Source organism: Apaloderma vittatum, unplaced genomic scaffold (genome assembly GCF_000703405.1).
Source record: "Apaloderma vittatum isolate BGI_N311 unplaced genomic scaffold, ASM70340v1 scaffold8033, whole genome shotgun sequence".
Classification (NCBI taxonomy): Eukaryota; Metazoa; Chordata; class Aves; order Trogoniformes; family Trogonidae; genus Apaloderma; species Apaloderma vittatum.
In genome coordinates, this window is record NW_009708522.1 from 1,914 (window position 1) to 19,794 (window position 17,881).

General features: G+C 39.0%; 1 protein-coding gene across 1 annotated transcript; it reads left to right on the forward strand.

Moving 5' to 3' along the window:
• Positions 1 to 785: 785 nt before the first annotated feature.
• On the forward strand, positions 786 to 17,848 carry CSDE1 (cold shock domain containing E1, RNA-binding). The gene is made up of 19 exons (XM_009866583.1): positions 786 to 1,219; positions 3,653 to 3,851; positions 4,512 to 4,621; positions 4,988 to 5,080; positions 5,621 to 5,718; positions 5,878 to 5,959; positions 6,294 to 6,422; positions 6,589 to 6,714; positions 7,545 to 7,757; positions 9,297 to 9,437; positions 9,526 to 9,684; positions 10,269 to 10,376; positions 11,169 to 11,344; positions 11,786 to 11,898; positions 12,570 to 12,689; positions 12,920 to 13,098; positions 14,831 to 14,994; positions 15,913 to 16,045; positions 16,585 to 17,848. Exons 2-19 carry the CDS (start codon positions 3,653 to 3,655, stop codon positions 16,630 to 16,632), a joined length of 2,391 nt encoding a protein of 796 aa, XP_009864885.1. The 5' UTR covers positions 786 to 1,219; the 3' UTR covers positions 16,633 to 17,848.
• Positions 17,849 to 17,881: the final 33 nt, after the last annotated feature.

Below are 17,881 nucleotides of genomic sequence, written 5' to 3' on the forward strand. Positions count from 1 at the left end.
TTTATGAGGTAGGTGGCAGTTTGTCTAAACTGCTTTCTCATGAAAACACAAAGTGTTACAGGAAAACTTTAGGAGAGAATTGTTACTTAGTAAGTGTTGCAGAGGCTTGTCTGTTATGTTGTCTACACAAAAATTACCTATATGTAATCGGTTTTGAAAACACTGCTTTAAGAAGTCAGAGATGCCTCTGCAGTTATTTTCCATGCTATGCTAGGGTACGTATGGTCCGTGTAGAACAGGCATACAGCACCTGTACATATAATTGAGCAGCTTGTTGGGTTTTTTTAATACAGAGCTAAAGGTGCTTTGTGTATTGCTAGTCCTTGACTTACCTTTTGGAACAAATTATCAGGAAATTCTCATTCCTCCCCACACATCCCCCTGTTGCTACTCTGAAGGTCTGTGCAAGCAATTAATTAAACTGTGAGACAGTACCTATATAAAGTTATTGATAGGAGGGCCAAGACTTGCATTAAATGATGCTGTGATTCATCAAAATGAATTTGCTGTTTTAGTTGTACAAACTGGGAGCTTTCCTGAAATGCATAACTGTGTCTGAGGAGTTTAAAATTGGAAGTGCCATATCACTGGCTTGTAGGCAGAGTTTCTTGGAAAACAAAACTGAAAATGGGAGTGCCAAATATATCAGTAAAACAGTCTTTCCTAGGATGGGTCAAAACTACAGTACTGAAGTAGAGGAAACGCACCTGTTTCTAGGAACACTAAAGACTGATGTATGATTACTTTTAAAGTGAAACTTAGTGTGTATCTTTTTCCTTTTTCCAGTATGAAGTGGAACAGAATAGAATTTACCACCTGAAACTGCTGCTTCAAGTTCAGATCAGGAAAAGAGTATACCACATTGTAACAACAACTCAAGACCAAAGAAGAGGAAACTTACACTGAAGATACAAGGCTTGATCTGAAACAAGAAGTTTGTGCCTACTCAACAGCTTCAAGAGAGCACGTCCCAACGCTGCTAGTAGTCTTTGTTTTCTCTAGTGCTGTATTGAAACTGCCCAGGGCAGCGGCACTTGCATTCTTTATTAGCTCGATACATCACTTTCTCTTGTTATCTTTTTTCTTTGTTTCTTTCTCTCTCTCTCTTTCTTTTTTTTTCTTTTTCCAATAATAGCAGTCTTCATCCTTAGAAACTTGTGCTGAAACAGAAGAATCGGCTAATACTACTGAAAGTGCAATATTTGAATATCACTGCGAGGTTGGTGCATATGTTATATAATTATATATATATATTGAAATTGATAGGAAATTAGTTGTCAACAGAAAGGTGGGGCTTTTGTTAGGGTTTTTAAGCAGAATTAATAGTACCTGCAATATGCTTCAATTTAACAATACTTAAAGCTCTGGAGAGCTGTTCATTAATCTGCCTGTTTTAGTAATAATACTGTCGCGGTTCCAGTGACGTCCCCCCTCCCACCCCAACATCTGCTTAGATCTTACTGCACAGTTGTTTGGGGTTTTTTTTCCTTCCTCTGAGTGCTTGTATTGGTGGGCTTTGTAGTTCTTATTCTTGTAAACTGACAGGTCAGTTATGTAAAAAGTCCACTGTTGGGAGCGACAGCACAGCCAGGTAGTCTTCAGGGTCCAGTATCTAACTGTTTTTGTAGGTCCAAGCAAATCTTATTTGCACATTAATAAGTTTTAGCCTATTACTACAAGTTTCTTTGAGAACAGTTCTAAGACAGTACTACTGAAATAAATGAAGGTCTGTTATAATGTTATGTTGGAATAAGTGTAGGAATATGACAAGTATCTGGAAAGACTGCTGATATTGTGTCTTTACAGCAAACTTTAGCGCTGCCCGGAGGAGTGTATCTTTGTTTGAACTGAAGTTGTCAGGCTTTACATGACTGATAATGAGTTATTTGTGCAATACTAGTAATACTCCTTTAAACTCGAACTATTCAGATGGTACCATGCAATGGTAACTTTTTGAGCAAGAGATTACAGTGGTGGTGTTTTCTAACCCTAAGATAGGCTATTCTGAATTTGATTTTTAGGTAGATTTTTGTCACTTTTTGTATTTGATATACCTTCAGTATTATTGCCTTTAGTCTGTGACTTACCGTCTGTGGCATGGGTGTATTAGTGTTTTTGTACTTAGCTTTTATGAGAGATGTCAAGTGGCTATTTTGTAAATGACTCATGAAAAGCATTTGTCACACTCATTTGAGCTTTCAGAACGGGTTAATGATCTCGCCGAGTATTCTCCTGGGGAAAAGTATAATAATATATCATTTTCCCTTCCCCCAACCACCCTACTTGCAGGACCAATTTAGTTTTGAAAAGTATTTCAAACTCTAGGATGGCTTAAAATCAAACACTTCATCTGTTACCTTCCCACAAGGGCATCTTGCGTAGGGATTGTCCTAGGGGTTGCCTTTCTCAGAAGATGAGGGTTCGTATATTGGAGTGATGCTGACAGGAACTAGGCTGGTAACTCTTAGCAGCTTTATATAGTGCTTTTTTGTTAAATACTTTGAGAAAATGTGTCCTTTAGAAGTAATCTACTACATAAAAAACATGCATCTGTTGTGGCTTCTGTTCGTTACACGCTGCACTACTGACACTTCTGTAGTCCCCCAATGCCTTAGTAAGCTATCATCGCCATAGGAGGTGGAGAACCATTTATACAATGTCAGTGAGATCCTTTTCCCCCTCCTGTGGCTTCTCCACATTCTCTTCATCTATATCTACCACATGCGGTTCTTGAACAGAAGGGAACTCCCTGGATTGGGGAACTGTAGTCAGAGCAGCAGTGTGGGCATGTTTCAGTAGTGCAAGAGGTCACAGGGTTGGTGAATATCACAAACTTTGGAAGATAGTCTCGCTTCTTACTATTCTTAGTTCTTCAGCAAATATGAAGCATTTGGTCTTTTCCTAAGAAATTGTGGAGGATCATTGGCTTCATAAGCCAGTGAGCCAATTAGCCAAGGGGCTTGTGAATATTTCAGGATTGAGTCTGTGCCTTGAAAAGACACTCCCCCACCCAAACAAACAGAAAAACCAGCCAGTTCATTTAGTTTAGTGTAGTTTTCAAATTTTCTCAGTCTCTCTAGCACTTGAGCTTCTATGCCACAGAAATATTAGTTTAATTTTAGGTATTAATTCTATAACTGCAAAATTACTGAACTACTTTAAACCATTTTTCAGTTTGAAAGACTGAACAGACAAACTAGGGGCAGACTTTGTAGGGATGTGAACCTAATTCTGTTCATTCACAACTGCTGCATTTTCCTAATTACCTGTTTAATTTGGAAAAGTAGATACTTCAGATATTTTCAGGCTCTGGTGTGAAGTCGTGAATGTGGAGTACTTCGAGGTATAATGCTGAAGAAAATCAGGCGTTTTGGTCTAACCAAGCTTTCTTACAGTGTTGTATTTCTGGCCTATTTTCTAAATGTTTGCCATCTAAAGAGTATTGTTTTACAATCTTGGCTATTTTGGTGTTCTTACTTTAGATTCTAACCATTTTAAAAATAGTTGTTACAATAACTTCCACAAGCTCTCTGTGTTTGTTACTGTTTTGTGGGCATGGAGAGAGGAAACTTATTTTAAGTAGAGTTGTTATAGCGTAGGGTATTTTTGGTGTTTGTTGAGGTATTTTTCCACTATGGTTTCTTTTAAACAGATGAGCTTTGATCCAAACCTGCTCCACAACAATGGACACAACGGGTACCCCAACGGTACTTCGGCAGCCCTGCGTGAGACTGGGGTTATAGAAAAACTGCTGACCTCTTACGGATTCATTCAGTGTTCAGAACGGCAAGCTAGACTGTTCTTCCACTGTTCACAATATAATGGCAACTTACAGGAGCTCAAAGTAGGAGGTAAATTAGACAATTCTCAACTTCTTGACTGAGCGAAGATCACACTCTTTCATTTGCCATAGAAAATAATTTTATTTTGTGGCTTGATCAGATGTGTGCTGTTGCTTCCTGTGGGCAAAAGAGATGATTGAATTCATAATCTGCTGCTTGCAATGAGAAACCATTACAGCCCATAAGCGTGCAGTTCGTGTTAATACGGTTATGGCCATTCTGGAAAAGGTGCAGTGTTAGGTCAGACGTGTAACTGAGATGAAGCATGTGCTGAGACTGTGGAATAATACACCTCACATATGCAGTATTTCTTCGTTTAAAATTGTTTTGAAGATGGCCAGTTGTTTTCCAGAGCGGAAGAGGCTGCTACTTCATGCACCTGCTAAATGTGGCAGCAAAGTTACTAAACTGTTCAGTTGCATACGTTATGTTGTGTGAGCTTCAGCGTCAAGTCGGTGTCACAGGGGGAGGGAATTATCGAGGGTCAAACCATTACCATAGAATAGTTCATTAGCAATAGAAGTGAATAAGCAGAATAACCAGAGGTAACAAAAGTACCCGAGTTTTACTTTGCTGTGTTGAATTATCAGATGTAGCCATTTAGTGATTTAAGAGGAAAACCAGCAAAACCACTCTGTGATGCTATTATCGTGTTTGATTGTCTTGTAGATGATGTTGAGTTTGAAGTGTCTTCTGATCGCCGAACTGGAAAACCTATTGCTATTAAATTGGTGAAGATAAAACCAGAAATATTACCTGAAGAACGAATAAATGGACAAGTTAGTGCCTCTTTTCTATACATGCATACCTTCCATAATTTACTCCGATACAGAAGGCTAGATTAATTAAGCATGCATATTAAATACACACATTATACAGTTATACTGAAATATGGGGGATTTTCTGCTGGTGTTCTGGTAAAAGTTCAGAGGTTCAGTCTGGGTCTTGGTTAGCTCAGAGCAGTTCTTTGAGTCAACAGGTGTCCTGTCAGGTTGAAACTGTGCAGCATGGCATTCCCTGTTGAGTTACATTAGGAGTGCCTCCCTGGGTGTATAGTAGAGGATATTGAGACTTATTTTGTATTCAGCAATGCTGCTCCTGAAATGACTAGCCTAAATGGATTTTTTTTTTTTTTTGATTGGTAGGTTGTGTGCGCTGTTCCTCACAATTTAGAGAGTAAATCTCCAGCTGCCCCCGGTCAGAGTCCAACAGGGAGTGTATGCTATGAACGGAATGGGGTAAAGCTTACATATTTTAACTGGATTCTTCATTGATCCATCACTGTGGTCTACAAGCAGAAAAAATGACACAGTTTTTTGTAGATAATTGACACTGCTAAGAACTGTAGTTCTTGGCCAAAAAAAAAAAAACCAAAAAAGAAAAAGCATGCTTTGGTAATTACTATAAACCGAAATGTTAATTTGACAACTTACTTGCTTATATCTGTGGAGAACTTCAGAGCCAAATAGTTGAGTTTCTCCTTTAAAAATTTAAGCTGCCTTATGTAATATTTGTGTATCCTTATTTTGACCTTCTGAAGTTTAGAAACTGACATTTAAAGATGGCCACGTGCAAATATTGCAACTTAAGTTGCTTGTTACAGACTTGTCGAAACAGCACAGTGGAAAAAAGAATGCTTTTGCATGCCATGTTTGATCATTCTTTATTTTCTCACTGATTTCTTTTGTAGCAGATACTGTTATTAAACAAAACTGTTAATCTGTCTTTGAAACAACGGTTTTGCAAATAGAGTAATATTACTCAATGTTAATTTACAGGAAGTATTTTACCTGACTTACACCCCAGAGGATGTTGAAGGAAATGTACAGCTGGAAACAGGAGATAAAATAAACTTTGTAATTGATACAAATAAACAGTAAGTTGATATTGCTTTTCTAACTGCATAGTTTGTTCTAGTAGTCAGGCAGAATTCATGTGTACCAAGAACTGCAGTGAAATTATGAAATGCAGTCTTAGTTTTTGCTCCAGTTTTAAGTTGTTTCAGGTTTGCTCTGTTTATTTTTTCCCCCTCTAGTACTGGTGCTGTAAGTGCTCGTAACATTATGCTATTAAAAAAGAAACAAGCCCGCTGTCAAGGAGTAGTTTGTGCCATGAAAGTAAGTGATGCTTTAGCTTTAAAGTTTCATTTGAAAGTGAAATGCTGTTCTGAAAAGTAGTGTAAGTAATAAGTAAATTTAAGTAATATATTTGCAACATTAAGAGCTCCTAATAGTTTGGAGCTGTGGTGGTAAACTGGGTGAAGTGGTTTAACCAGCTAATTAAGCAACTAATCTTTGATACCGGTACTCTTGTAGTCTGCTAGCTCTGCGCACACATAAGTCTGCTACTGGTATGTCATAGTCGTCTACTGTATTTGATAGAACCTGTAAAATTTTGTCTTGCTGTGTTAAGAGAATAGGCAATTTATTAAACACTTTGTTCTGTTCTTAGGAAGCCTTTGGATTTATTGAGAGGGGTGATGTCGTGAAGGAGATATTCTTTCACTATAGTGAATTTAAAGGTGACCTAGAAGCCTTACAGCCTGGTGATGATGTGGAGTTTACAATCAAAGACAGAAATGTAAGATGAAATCCAGTAAAACCTGAAGACAACATCCTAGGGCATAACTGGACAGCTCTCTGTTTTCTCAAATTAATTTGTAAAAAGGAGGGGGGAGGAGGTTCATTGTCAAATGTTTATGACTTTAACTTTTCTGTATAGGTAAATGACTGATTTGTCCTTTTAGGGTAAAGAAGTTGCAACAGATGTTAGACTGCTGCCTCAAGGAACTGTCATTTTTGAAGATATCAGCATTGAACATTTTGAAGGAACTGTAACCAAAGTAATTCCAAAAGTACCCAGCAAAAACCAGGTGCATTTCAGTATTTACTTAATTAACTTCATGTGAAATACCGTATTGGTTGTACTGAATTCCAGTCAAACAGTAAAAATGGTCCCTTTTCCTGTAACAGTCTGCTGCATAAGCATCACGCCAGTAAAGGAGTGAGCTTGGATTTAACCTATAACAACCGTTGATAGCAGTCAGAGTATGCAATACTTCTAAAGGTTATAAAAAGCAAGAGTTAGGGTAGTGGTACGTTTGGGAGTAGCGTTTTCTTTAATGTTGCAAATACTTCCCATTGAATTTTTTTGATTTAGGATATATCTTTAAGGCAAAAGCGTAGGGAAAAGGGAATGGCTTCCTGTGAACATTACCAGTTAATGGGGTTTTTGACAGAGATAATTTGACTTTTCATGTTTAGCTTTGAGGAAAAAGTGTACATGACCACTTAAGGTCTTAGGTGAGTCTGTGTTTGGGGTGGGGGTTTTGAGTGTTTTGAACACTTAATAAGAAAGACACTGCCTTTTAGAAGGGTTGTAAGTATGGTTATAAATTCTTGAAATAAAGTCTGAATTTCTTTGGCAATACATGTTTGATGTTTAAAAAATAAGCAAACAAACGGGCAAAGCCAAACACAAACCCACATCACAACAACAACAAAAAACACATTGCATTTGGCTATGGACAATAAATTACAAATTAGGAATGGTAGAAATGGAGCGTAATGGTCTGAGTCCAGCAGGCATTTGGTGTCATCTGTACTTGTGTTAGCATTAGTATTTCTGCCAACTATTCTATCTGTAGTTATGCCAAGTCTTGTAGGTAAACTAACTTTTTTTGGTGGGTCTTCTGTCTGCTAGAGTGATCCATTGCCTGGCCGCATAAAAGTTGACTTCGTGATTCCTAAAGAACTTCCATTTGGAGACAAAGATACGAAATCCAAGGTGACCTTGCTGGAAAGTGACCACGTTCGATTCAATATTTCAACAGACAGACGTGACAAATTGGAGCGAGCCACCAATATTGAGGTTCTCCCCAATACTTTCCAGTTTACTAATGAAACTAGGGAAATGGCAAGTATCTATCTTCAAAAGTTTTTCATTTTTGAGGGGAAACAAAAGTAAAACATGGGGATTTTATCTTAAAAGGTAACTTAGTGTAAAAATGACTACTATCTCCCTCTGCCTTTTCTCAAATCTAGTCATCAGAAGTGCTTAAATGGTATAAAATTCAGAATTAAAGCAGTGCATATTTGCTTTAAAAGAGGGGAAAAAAGTGAACTACTGAGTAAATGAAATTAGTGTTAGAAAATCAGATCTTAGTTGGCCCTCCTGGATTGAATTCTAGCTGCTTAGACTGGGCAGAGAAGGAATGCAATCTTGAGATATCCCTTTTAAAACCCACATGCTTGAGTCTGAATAGGTAACGACTTGTGTTCCTTAGGAAACTGGAAGAACCTAGGGCCTCTCTGGTTCAGGTCGTGAAAAGTGTTAAGAATGAGAGGAGATACTGTCTGCAGCTTTTGGATTTCATGTTTTTTGGCCAGTCTCTCTCTGAGTGTCCCAACAGAAGTGTGGTAGACAGCTGTGTTCTATCCCTTAAAAAACCTTGTGGATTACAGGGATTAAGATGGATGTGCTAATTAGTATTAAAGAATAACTTTAATTACTGTAGTTTAGAATGTTGGTTCTGTTCAAGCTAGACTGTAAGTGTGCCTTTCTTTTCAGTTGGAGTCCAGTTACAGTGGTACCACATCAGTATGCTGTGAACTAGGGACTTTTTGCTTTAAGAAAACCACTGAGCTTTGACTTCAGCCTCTCAGGTGTTGGCATTCTGTCCTGTAGACTTCTTATATTTCTGTTCTGGCTACATATATTGTCATATACATATATATCATATACTGTCATTGAGATGACAAGAATTGTCTGTTTCTAGATGGGTTATCTGATTTTCCTGAGCTTGTGAAAGCTGTGTAAGAGAAGAATGTTCCAAAAGGTGGAAAGTATCTTCACCTTGTTATTCTGATCCTATAAGCCTTCCCTGAGACTTGCTAAAGGCTCTGTAGTAACTGGGTTAAACTGAATGTGTTAATGAATTCTGTCTTGCTCGATTCCTCTGGCATGATCTTATACTAGTTCTTTCTAACTTGAGTAATAAACCCTTTCAGCAGCAACTTTATGCAGCTTTTTTTTTTTTGTTTTTAAACTGAGATCAGGCTGAGAAATAGATTTGTTTATTTTGTATGTGTTTGCAATGATAACATTTATTTGTAGAGCTACCTTTCAAAATTGTGGTCTCTGCTAGTAGGAGTGTCAGGTTCTTTAACTGTGGTCCTTCGTGTTAATTGCTTAAATTAATCTTTTCCACTTCGCTCTTCATAAGAAATTAAATTGAGAAACCAGGTAAGTATGACCTGCTTATGTTTCAGATTGACCATAGCCATTAGCACTACAGTTTGCAAGGAAGCATATTGCATAAACCAGTGAGTGTTCTCATAGGTTTCAGGTCCTGTATTCAGATTATTACATGCTCTGCAGGCAGATACGGAGTACCTGCAGACAGGTGTGGCATACTAGTAGTAAAACGCTAATTGTCCATTTGACTGTTCTCAGGGTGTGATTGCAGCAATGAGAGATGGCTTTGGCTTCATTAAGTGTGTGGACCGGGATGCTCGCATGTTCTTCCACTTCAGTGAAATTATGGATGGAAATCAACTCCATATTTCTGATGAAGTAGAGTTTACTGTCGTTCCTGTAAGTGAGATTAATACTTTTATGAAATCTTAGTTTTTAAACAAATTGTGGGCAGTCTGTCTAAGGTCTGATTGATTTTGTTTTTCAGGACATGTTGTCTGCCCAAAGAAATCATGCCATAAGGATTAAAAAACTTCCGAAGGGCACGGTTTCTTTCCACACCCAATCAGATCACCGTTTTGTGGGCACTATAGACAAAGAAGCTACTCCAGCCAAAGCTACTAGCCCAAATAAAGGCAAAGAAAAGGTAATACTGCTCTTCTACTTGTGGAGTACCTGTTCTGTGTTACTGGCTTTGGAGACTGAGGCTGCCTCATTAAAATCTGCAGTTCAACTTTTTGAAGCACTGTTGGTCCTATGTAAATGTGAACTACATTAAATAGCTAGTGACAGCAGTCAACAAAAACTAACTTGTGTGAAACAGGATAATAAAGGCATCGTTAATGCTCATGTTGAGGGTAATTTCCCGGAACTTGATGGGAAGTTTTTCTACTTCTACTACGTTAGACGCTAGGTAGAATTAGTTAAAATGAAGTTTCTAGGGTAAGAAGAGATCCTCTGGTTGGTTGGGAGTTTTTTGTCACGCTGTTTTAAACAGTGCCATAATACTTAATGCTTAATATTAAACTTTATACTTAAACTTTCTTTCCTTTAAAAATATTGTCTAGTATTATTTAAAGCTTTTTACTTGGAGTCGATGACCTTGATGTGTTTTTTCATGAGTTACTGTAAAACCAGTGTGACTCAAATGGCCAGTTTGAATTGTTTGTAGTAAACTTGTTTGCTTACAAATAAGACAGGGATTGTTGAATTCTGATGTCTTGTTTTTAGGAAGCGGAGGATGGAATAATTGTTTATGATGACTGTGGCGTAAAACTGACCATTCCTTACCAGGCCAAGGATGTGGAAGGATCTACTAATCCCCAAATAGGAGATAAGGCAATATAACTAATATACCACTGGGAAATATTTTTCTCTGCATTTGTGGGGTGTGAACTTAGCTCTGCCTTGTTACTGAATTTGCTCTCCCTCTCAGAACAGATAAAGGACAAGGCATCTGTGTTACATTTACCCATTTCTTTTCTTCTGTCCTAGGTTTGAGTAGGTTAATCTTCTGTGTAGCTAAGAAAAATAGCTCAAAACCTGGTGTTACATATAAGAAAATAGTGTCTTCCTATGTAAATGATGCTTTCTGAACAAAGAATTGTTATTAAGACAGTGGTCTGGAGAACAAGCCTTCTGAGGAATAGCTGAGGGAACTGGTATTACGCAGTCTGGAGAAAAGGAGACTGAAAGGAGACCTTATTGCTCTCTACAGCTCCCTGAAAAGGAGGTTGTAGTGAGAGAGAGTTCGATCTCGTCTCCCAAGTAGTAAGCAGTAGGACAATAGGAAATGGCCTCAGGTTGTACCAGGGGAGGATATTATGAAAAATTCCTTCACTGAAAGGATTGTCAAGCACTGGAACACACCACCCAGGGAAGTGGTGGAGGTGTCATCACTGGAGGTATTTACAAGATGTGTAGATGAAGTGGTGCCCAGGGTTTAGTGGTGGACTTTGCAGTGCTGGGTTAATGGTTAGACTTGATCTTTTCCAACCTATGCAGTTCTGTGATTAGAGCTACACAGCTTTGAAACTAATTTGGGTTCTTTTGTTGATGGTCATGGTTTTGGTGGTTGTGATTTGTTTGGGGTTTTTTTCTCTCTGGTATTGATACATGCCTCTTCAACAGGTTGAGTTCTGTGTTTGTGAAGTGAAGAGAACTGGTTTGCAAACAGCTGTTTCTGTCAGAATGCTAGGACGCAATTACAGCTCTAAGAGGCTTTTGGGATATGTGGCAGCCCTGAAAGATAATTTTGGATTTATTGAAACAGCCAATCATGATAAGGAGATATTTTTCCACTACAGGTAATTTTTTGGTGGTGGTGGTTGTTGTTATTGTTATTGTTGTTGTTATTATTTTGTGATGGGTGAGTCTAGGTGTTTGTTTTGTCAATGGGGGGGTGGGTTCATAGAGCTGAGTGTTATATCCATTTGGACTTCAGACACATATATGCTTAGAAGTTTTAGACTAACACCCGAGCAGAGATACTAAATGGAATTTAACTTAGTCAGAAAGACTTACCTTTTCTCTTAGTCAGCAGCCTTGGTGTTCTGTGCCTCTAAATCCCAGACCAAGAAGTACAGTTGTGTTGTATAGTTGAAATGCTTCACTTTGTTCAGTGAGGATTTATTGGAAATGTGAGGCACTGAGCTAGTTAAATAGTTTCAGATTGACATGTAAATATTGGATGAGCATCACTGTTGTCATGTAATGAAGGAAAATTTTACATAATTCTATTCTTACAGTGAATACTGTGGTGATATTGATAGCCTGGAACTTGGAGACACTGTTGAATACAGCTTGTCAAAAGGCAAAGGAAACAAAGTTAGTGCAGAAAAGGTGAACAAAACACATGCAGGTAAGACTGTACCTGGTGTTTTTTGCTTACAAGGCTCTTGGCAGGTGTCGATGTGTAAAGTTGATTAATAATCTATTTACAGTTGGAGCTTAGACCAAGAGGACAGTGCTTATTAATGTGGTGGTCATTAGTTTCCTGAAACCTGTTGCCTGTTTTTCCAGAGAACAGACAAGTGCAGACCAACAGTCTTGTACACAGTAGCGACTCTTTGGACTTGTACTGTACTCTGTCCTCTTCAACTGGAGTGTTATAGGAAGAGACCTAGCGGCTGAACTACCCAAATTTGTAATTACACTAGTTGTGCTGTACCTCACAGAAGGAAGATTGAAGATGAGGGTATTAAGGACTTGAGGGCAAAAAAATGAATGCTCAAAGATTATTAAGTTATTAAAATGATCAGGGAATGGGAATGCAATGGAAGAGAAGTATAATACTTTGATTTGCTTTTCAGGGTCTCTGGTTTCATGAGAAACTATTTTTTCTACTTCCACGTTTGTCAGTGTGGTCTTGATTAGAAAAGCTGTCATTACTTACCTAGTGTGTTCTAAAGCTGTTACAGTTCTACTGTGTGATAGCGTGCCCTGTCTTAGGTGCCTTGCAGTGCAAACTGTTGGCTTCTTTTTAAATAAAAGATAAAGCATAACTAGAACATCCTGTTCTTCTCTTTTCAGTGAATGGTATCACTGAAGAAGCTGATCCAACTGTTTACTCTGGTAAAGTAATTCGTCCTTTGAGAAGCGTAGATCCCACACAAACTGAATATCAGGGCATGATTGAAGTAATGGAGGATGGTAAGATTTGTTGCCTTTAAATTACAATAGTCTTCATTTCATGCATGCACAATAAACGTAAAAGTTTAGTAAACTGTAAATAGAGGTCTTGAGGATTATGTTCACGCTACGGACCTTACAGTACTAAGTTGACAGTAAAAGGAGCGTTTCTAATACTGGAAATAAATTCTGAATGCCCTCAGGTGGGAAGAAGGCCTTTCAATTCTGTCTTGTACTTCTTCCTTCTCTAGGTGAGATGAAAGGAGAAGTCTATCCGTTTGGAATTGTTGGAATGGCAAACAAAGGTGACTGTCTGCAAAAGGGAGAGACAGTAAAGTTTCAGCTTTGTGTTCTTGGTCAAAATGGGCAGACAATGGCTGTTAACATCACACCATTCCGTAGAGCAACAGTGGAGTGCGTGAAAGATCAGGTGAGTGACCGCTGCTATGAAGATCAGATGCATGTTAGTAGGAACTAACTGTTTGAATTAACATAGTGCTGATGGGAACCTGCTTTGGCTCTTGAATCCAAGAACCTTCTTGTGCACACATGTATTGCTTTGTACTCTGTTTCTGGGGAGGTTTGTGTAACCCAAGTACTGTTTTTTGCAAACCTGTGTAATGTGGCTTTAGTAAAGGTGAACTCGGTACTTGGATTGGTATTGATACCTTGGTACTACTGGGCAGCAGTTTTGCTGAGGTTGATCCTGAAGACCTGGTTTTGAGTTGTCTTAGAAATTGATCTAGATACTTTCTGCTGAACAGGGCACTTGAAGTGTTTGAAAAAAGAAACAACTGTGCGTTCCCTGCTTCTAAAAGAAGTTTCTTCACAGCATTAAGCAGTCAATTGTTAAAGTCCACCTGAAACACAGAGGTTGATCACTGCCAGTTGTGGTTTAACCTCGAGTGGCAACTAAGCTCCATCCAGCTGCTTGCACACCTCCCTCTGGTGGGATGGGGGAGAGAATTGGAAGGCTAAAAGTAAGAAAACTCAGGGGTTGATATAAGAACAGTTTAGTAATTGAAATTCATAACAATACATTGGAATAAAATGAAAATAACAAAAAAGAGGTAAAATAAACCCCAAGAAAACTGAGTGTTGCAAATGAAAAACAATTGCTCACTACCAAGCAACTGATACAGAGTCACAGAATGGTCAGAGTTGGAGGGGATCTCCAGAGATGATCTAGTCCAACCCTCCTGCTGAAGCAGGATCACCTAGAGCAAATTACACAAGACTGCGTCCAGGTAGGTTTTTAATATCTCCAGCCTCCTCCTGAGCAGCAGCCTCCCCCGGCCAGTTTTGCCACTAGTTTATGTACTGGACACTGTATGGTATGGAATATCCCTTTCGCTGGTTTGGGTCAGCACTTTTGGCTGTGTCCTCTCCCAACTCCTTCTGCACCCTCAGCTGCTACTGGCAGTACAGTATGAGAAGGTGACAAGTCCTTGACTTAGTCTGAACTCTTGTTTAGCAACAACTAAATTATGTGTTATCTACATTATTCTCATCTTGAATGCAAAACATGGCACTATACCAGTTACTAGGAAGAAAATTAACTCTATCCCAGCCAAAACCAGGACATTGCCCAGTTAGCTCTTATCTCGGAACGATAAAAAGTGCTGTGAATGTTTCCGGTTGTCACAGTTACTCTGCAGCACTAAGCTCTACTCATTTACAGAGAGGCTAGGTGAGTTTTGCTGGTTTATACCTAAGTAGAATGGTGACTGAAAGTAACTGACTTCTTATACCAGAGACAGACCAATGAGTGGTTTTTTACTCTGTAACTTTAGAGGTGAAGTCTTAAAGAACATGCAGCAGCATTCTTCTCAGCTTAATACAACTGCCGGGATCTTGGCAGTTTTCAGAACTTGTTCTATGGGCTTTGGGGTTGGAGTAGATGATCTTAGATGTCTCTTCCAACCTTGAAGATTCTATGATTCTGTAAATGTGACTTTGCAACTCCAAGAAGAGTACCTGGACTTCCAGAATTATTGTTTGCAGACAGAATGCCCTGATCAGTGTAGAAATTGCACTTCTGGTTCTGTTAAGCACTTCAGAAGTCAAGTTTTTTTCTAGAAGTAATTAAACTGCAAGAGTAAGTCATCGCATCTGTTTTGATCAAGAGGAAAGAAATAACCTTCTGATGTGTTGGTTTTCAGTTTGGTTTCATTAACTATGAAGTGGGTGACAGCAAAAAGCTCTTCTTCCATGTCAAAGAAGTTCAGGATGGCGTGGAGCTACAGGCTGGGGATGAAGTGGAGTTCTCGGTAATCCTGAACCAGCGCACAGGAAAATGCAGTGCCTGCAATGTGTGGCGTGTATGGTGAGGATTGAGAATTCAAGTGGTTCAGTCTGGCAGTGTCTGCATTACAATAGTGGAGTGCATGTTGCTTCTAGACTGAGCTAGCTGTTCCTAGAATGGGAGCTCTGAATGTCAGCTGGCGTCAGCGAGAGCCTCTCACCTGAGAACTGCCAGCACTCGCAGGGTGTCCGGTACAGTGCAGCAGCAGAACTCTCAGCTTTTCTTAATTACAGATAGCTTATTCTTTTTTTTCTTTTTTTTTCCCTGTTTTTTTCATGTATTCTTAAGAAGCTCCCACTGTAGCAGGAACTTGGACATGACCTTCTTAGTAGAAATTAATGAATGGTGAAGAAACTGATACTCTAACGTAGTTGTTGGCCTCTCTTGCCAGCGTAGTACATAGCGCTTCCAACTGTTTCCTGAAGAGTAACTTTAAACAAAACATTGTTAGGCACTCTTCTCTTTGTCATATCATTTCTTAAGGTTGATGGAGTCTGGTTTTTGCTTTTTAATTAGTTGCACATTCTGAATTTTGCTTAAGCTTGAGAGAGCACTTCTACAGCAACAGGAAGCTAACTTTTTTTTTCTCTCAGAATTATCTTTTATCTTCAGAGGTGTTAGCCATATGCCATTACGTACCAGCAACTTGTAAGCCTTTTATGGTTGCTGTTAAAGGGAATAGAAATATGGGAAATGCTACTACCTGTGTGTGCAGGAGCATAAATGCAGCACTTCTGCTTGCTAAATATTACCCTTTGAGAGGTATTTCAGTGTCATGGGGTTAAAGCCGTAGTTTTGGGGCAGACATACCTGAGGACGGGCCTCTTTCACACAGGACAGATTGGGCTAATAGGTTAATGGGGGAAGTGACTGTAAATTAAGTAGGTGACACCATCTCTGGGTAGTCATCAGTGCTCTGTGTCGTTGTTTCTGTTACAGTGAAGGCGCCAAGGCTGTTGCTGCTCCACGTCCTGATAGACTTGTTAATCGTTTAAAGAGCATTAATCTGGATGATGCCAATGCTCCTCGTCTAACAGTTCTTCGTCAGCCTAGGGGACCGGATAACTCAAAGGTACGTAAGTTATGGAATAACTTGCAGAATAACTGCAGTTTGTGTTTCAACTTAACATAACATTGCTTCCTCTTTTGGAAGCATAAACTGTTGAAAATACGGTGTCTGCTTTTCATTCTATAGTGAACCAGTCACCTGCTGTGTCAGATTTATTTTTGTGCAAAGTCAGGGGTGCTGTGCCCTGTGTCGGTAAAACGTGCTGTGGTTTCAGAAGAGCACACAGGATAGAAGCAACCAACTGCTGTTGTGTTTTAGCCTGTAGTGGCTATTAATAAACTTCCTGCTCCCCTTCTCAGAGATAACAATTGAAATTCTGCTACATAAACTTAGCTTTTGCTAAGGTTTTGCCACTAGGTAAACAGGAAGAGTAAAGTGAAGTGTCTGGAATCTGGGAAGTATCTAGGACTATAAAGAGCAACCCCCAGAACCTGTTTTGTTTCTGATGACAAGTGTGTCTAATTGGAAATGTGCTAATGCTGTACTTGGTTGGAACAGAACAGGTTTGCTTTAAAGCCAGGTTTGTTTTGCTTTCCTTACAGGGGTTTGGTGCAGAGAGAAAGATCCGTCAAGCTGGTGTTATAGACTGATCCACAAAACCCATACCTGATGTACGACTGAGTGGTGGGGGCTGGTGAAGGGTACTGAAAATATCCTTGTTCATCCCTTCCTCCAAATTCTAAGAAGCTATTACACCCGTTTTAACACCTTCTCATGTTATGTTTAAAATAAATTTATGAAACCAATTTAAAATTCTGCACAGTTGCATTCTGGAGAACTTAAGGTGGCGCCTTATAGTATCACATTTTAGAAGCTTGTTTTGAATGGTGCATTTAACGCAACTGGTAACTGCAAATCTACATTGCCTATGTGAGTAAACGTTATAGACAGCTCTACTTTGGTAGACCTTATGGAATTCTGCACTACAGTTCTCCATGCTTTATCTTTGTTATTTTGGCCAGGGTATTACTATGCCTTAGCACTCAGTTGCGTTATGTCTTTCCTTCCAAGTGGAAGCAGAAGGCTCACTCTGCTCAAGTTCTGAGGACCATGAGGGTGGACTAAGTTCAACTTTATATAAAATTGGTTTGAAAATTTGAGTTGATGGCCAAATGTTACAATGTTTTCATAGTTCATTTACCTTGAGTCCTTAGCCAGCCAAGTTGTTGGAGCTCAGTGAAAGTCTTTCCCAGGTAGACTTGTTTTCTGTAGCGTTTTGAAACACATGCAGTGCAGAATTTCATAAGGCTGAGGTGTGCCATCAGTGTGGTAACTTAAATATATTTAAAACAATGCACAAATCTGCTGCTGCTTAGAACACTGCAGCTTCTAAACCCAGTTTCTTTTACTGATTTAAATTTAAAAAGAAGTTGTGCCTGAAGTGAATACATTTTTTTTCTTATTTGCAGCCGGCACCCAGTGTACTGTAAAAGAATAAATACTTAGGCTTTCCATAGCTGTATTGAGACTTTCATCAAGGTGAAATAGTTGATGTCTGTGTGCTTTTTTTTTTCCCTCCCCCCTGCCCCCCTCCTTTCATTTACCCAGTCACACTTTATCAAGCAAGAAAACTGAATGATTGGTCTAAGTATTACTTTAACCAAAAAGATCAGGAGTTACTCTGTTGGAATAGAGGGCAGTACTGTGTTTTTTGTTTGTTTTTTTTCATGTTGCCTCTATTCTCAGTTTAGGGTTTTCTTCTCTGGGAGATGCATTATCTTTGTAAAACAAACATTGCTTTCTCCAATTTTTTCTGTTAATGGCAAAGAATGGAAATAGAATAAAGTTTTACTGATTTTGAAAAAAGCCTCCGTGCCGAGCTCTCTCTTCCTTCCCCGG

Bases quoted from the DNA above. Each gene is read 5' to 3' on its own strand.
- CSDE1 (XM_009866583.1), top strand. From the start codon at position 3,653: ATGAGCTTTGATCCAAACCTGCTCCACAACAATGGACACAACGGGTAC. The intron at 3,852-4,511 runs GTAAATTAGACA...ATTGTCTTGTAG, and splicing joins ACAGGAGCTCAAAGTAGGAG to ATGATGTTGAGTTTGAAGTG. The intron at 5,081-5,620 runs GTAAAGCTTACA...GTTAATTTACAG, and splicing joins TATGCTATGAACGGAATGGG to GAAGTATTTTACCTGACTTA.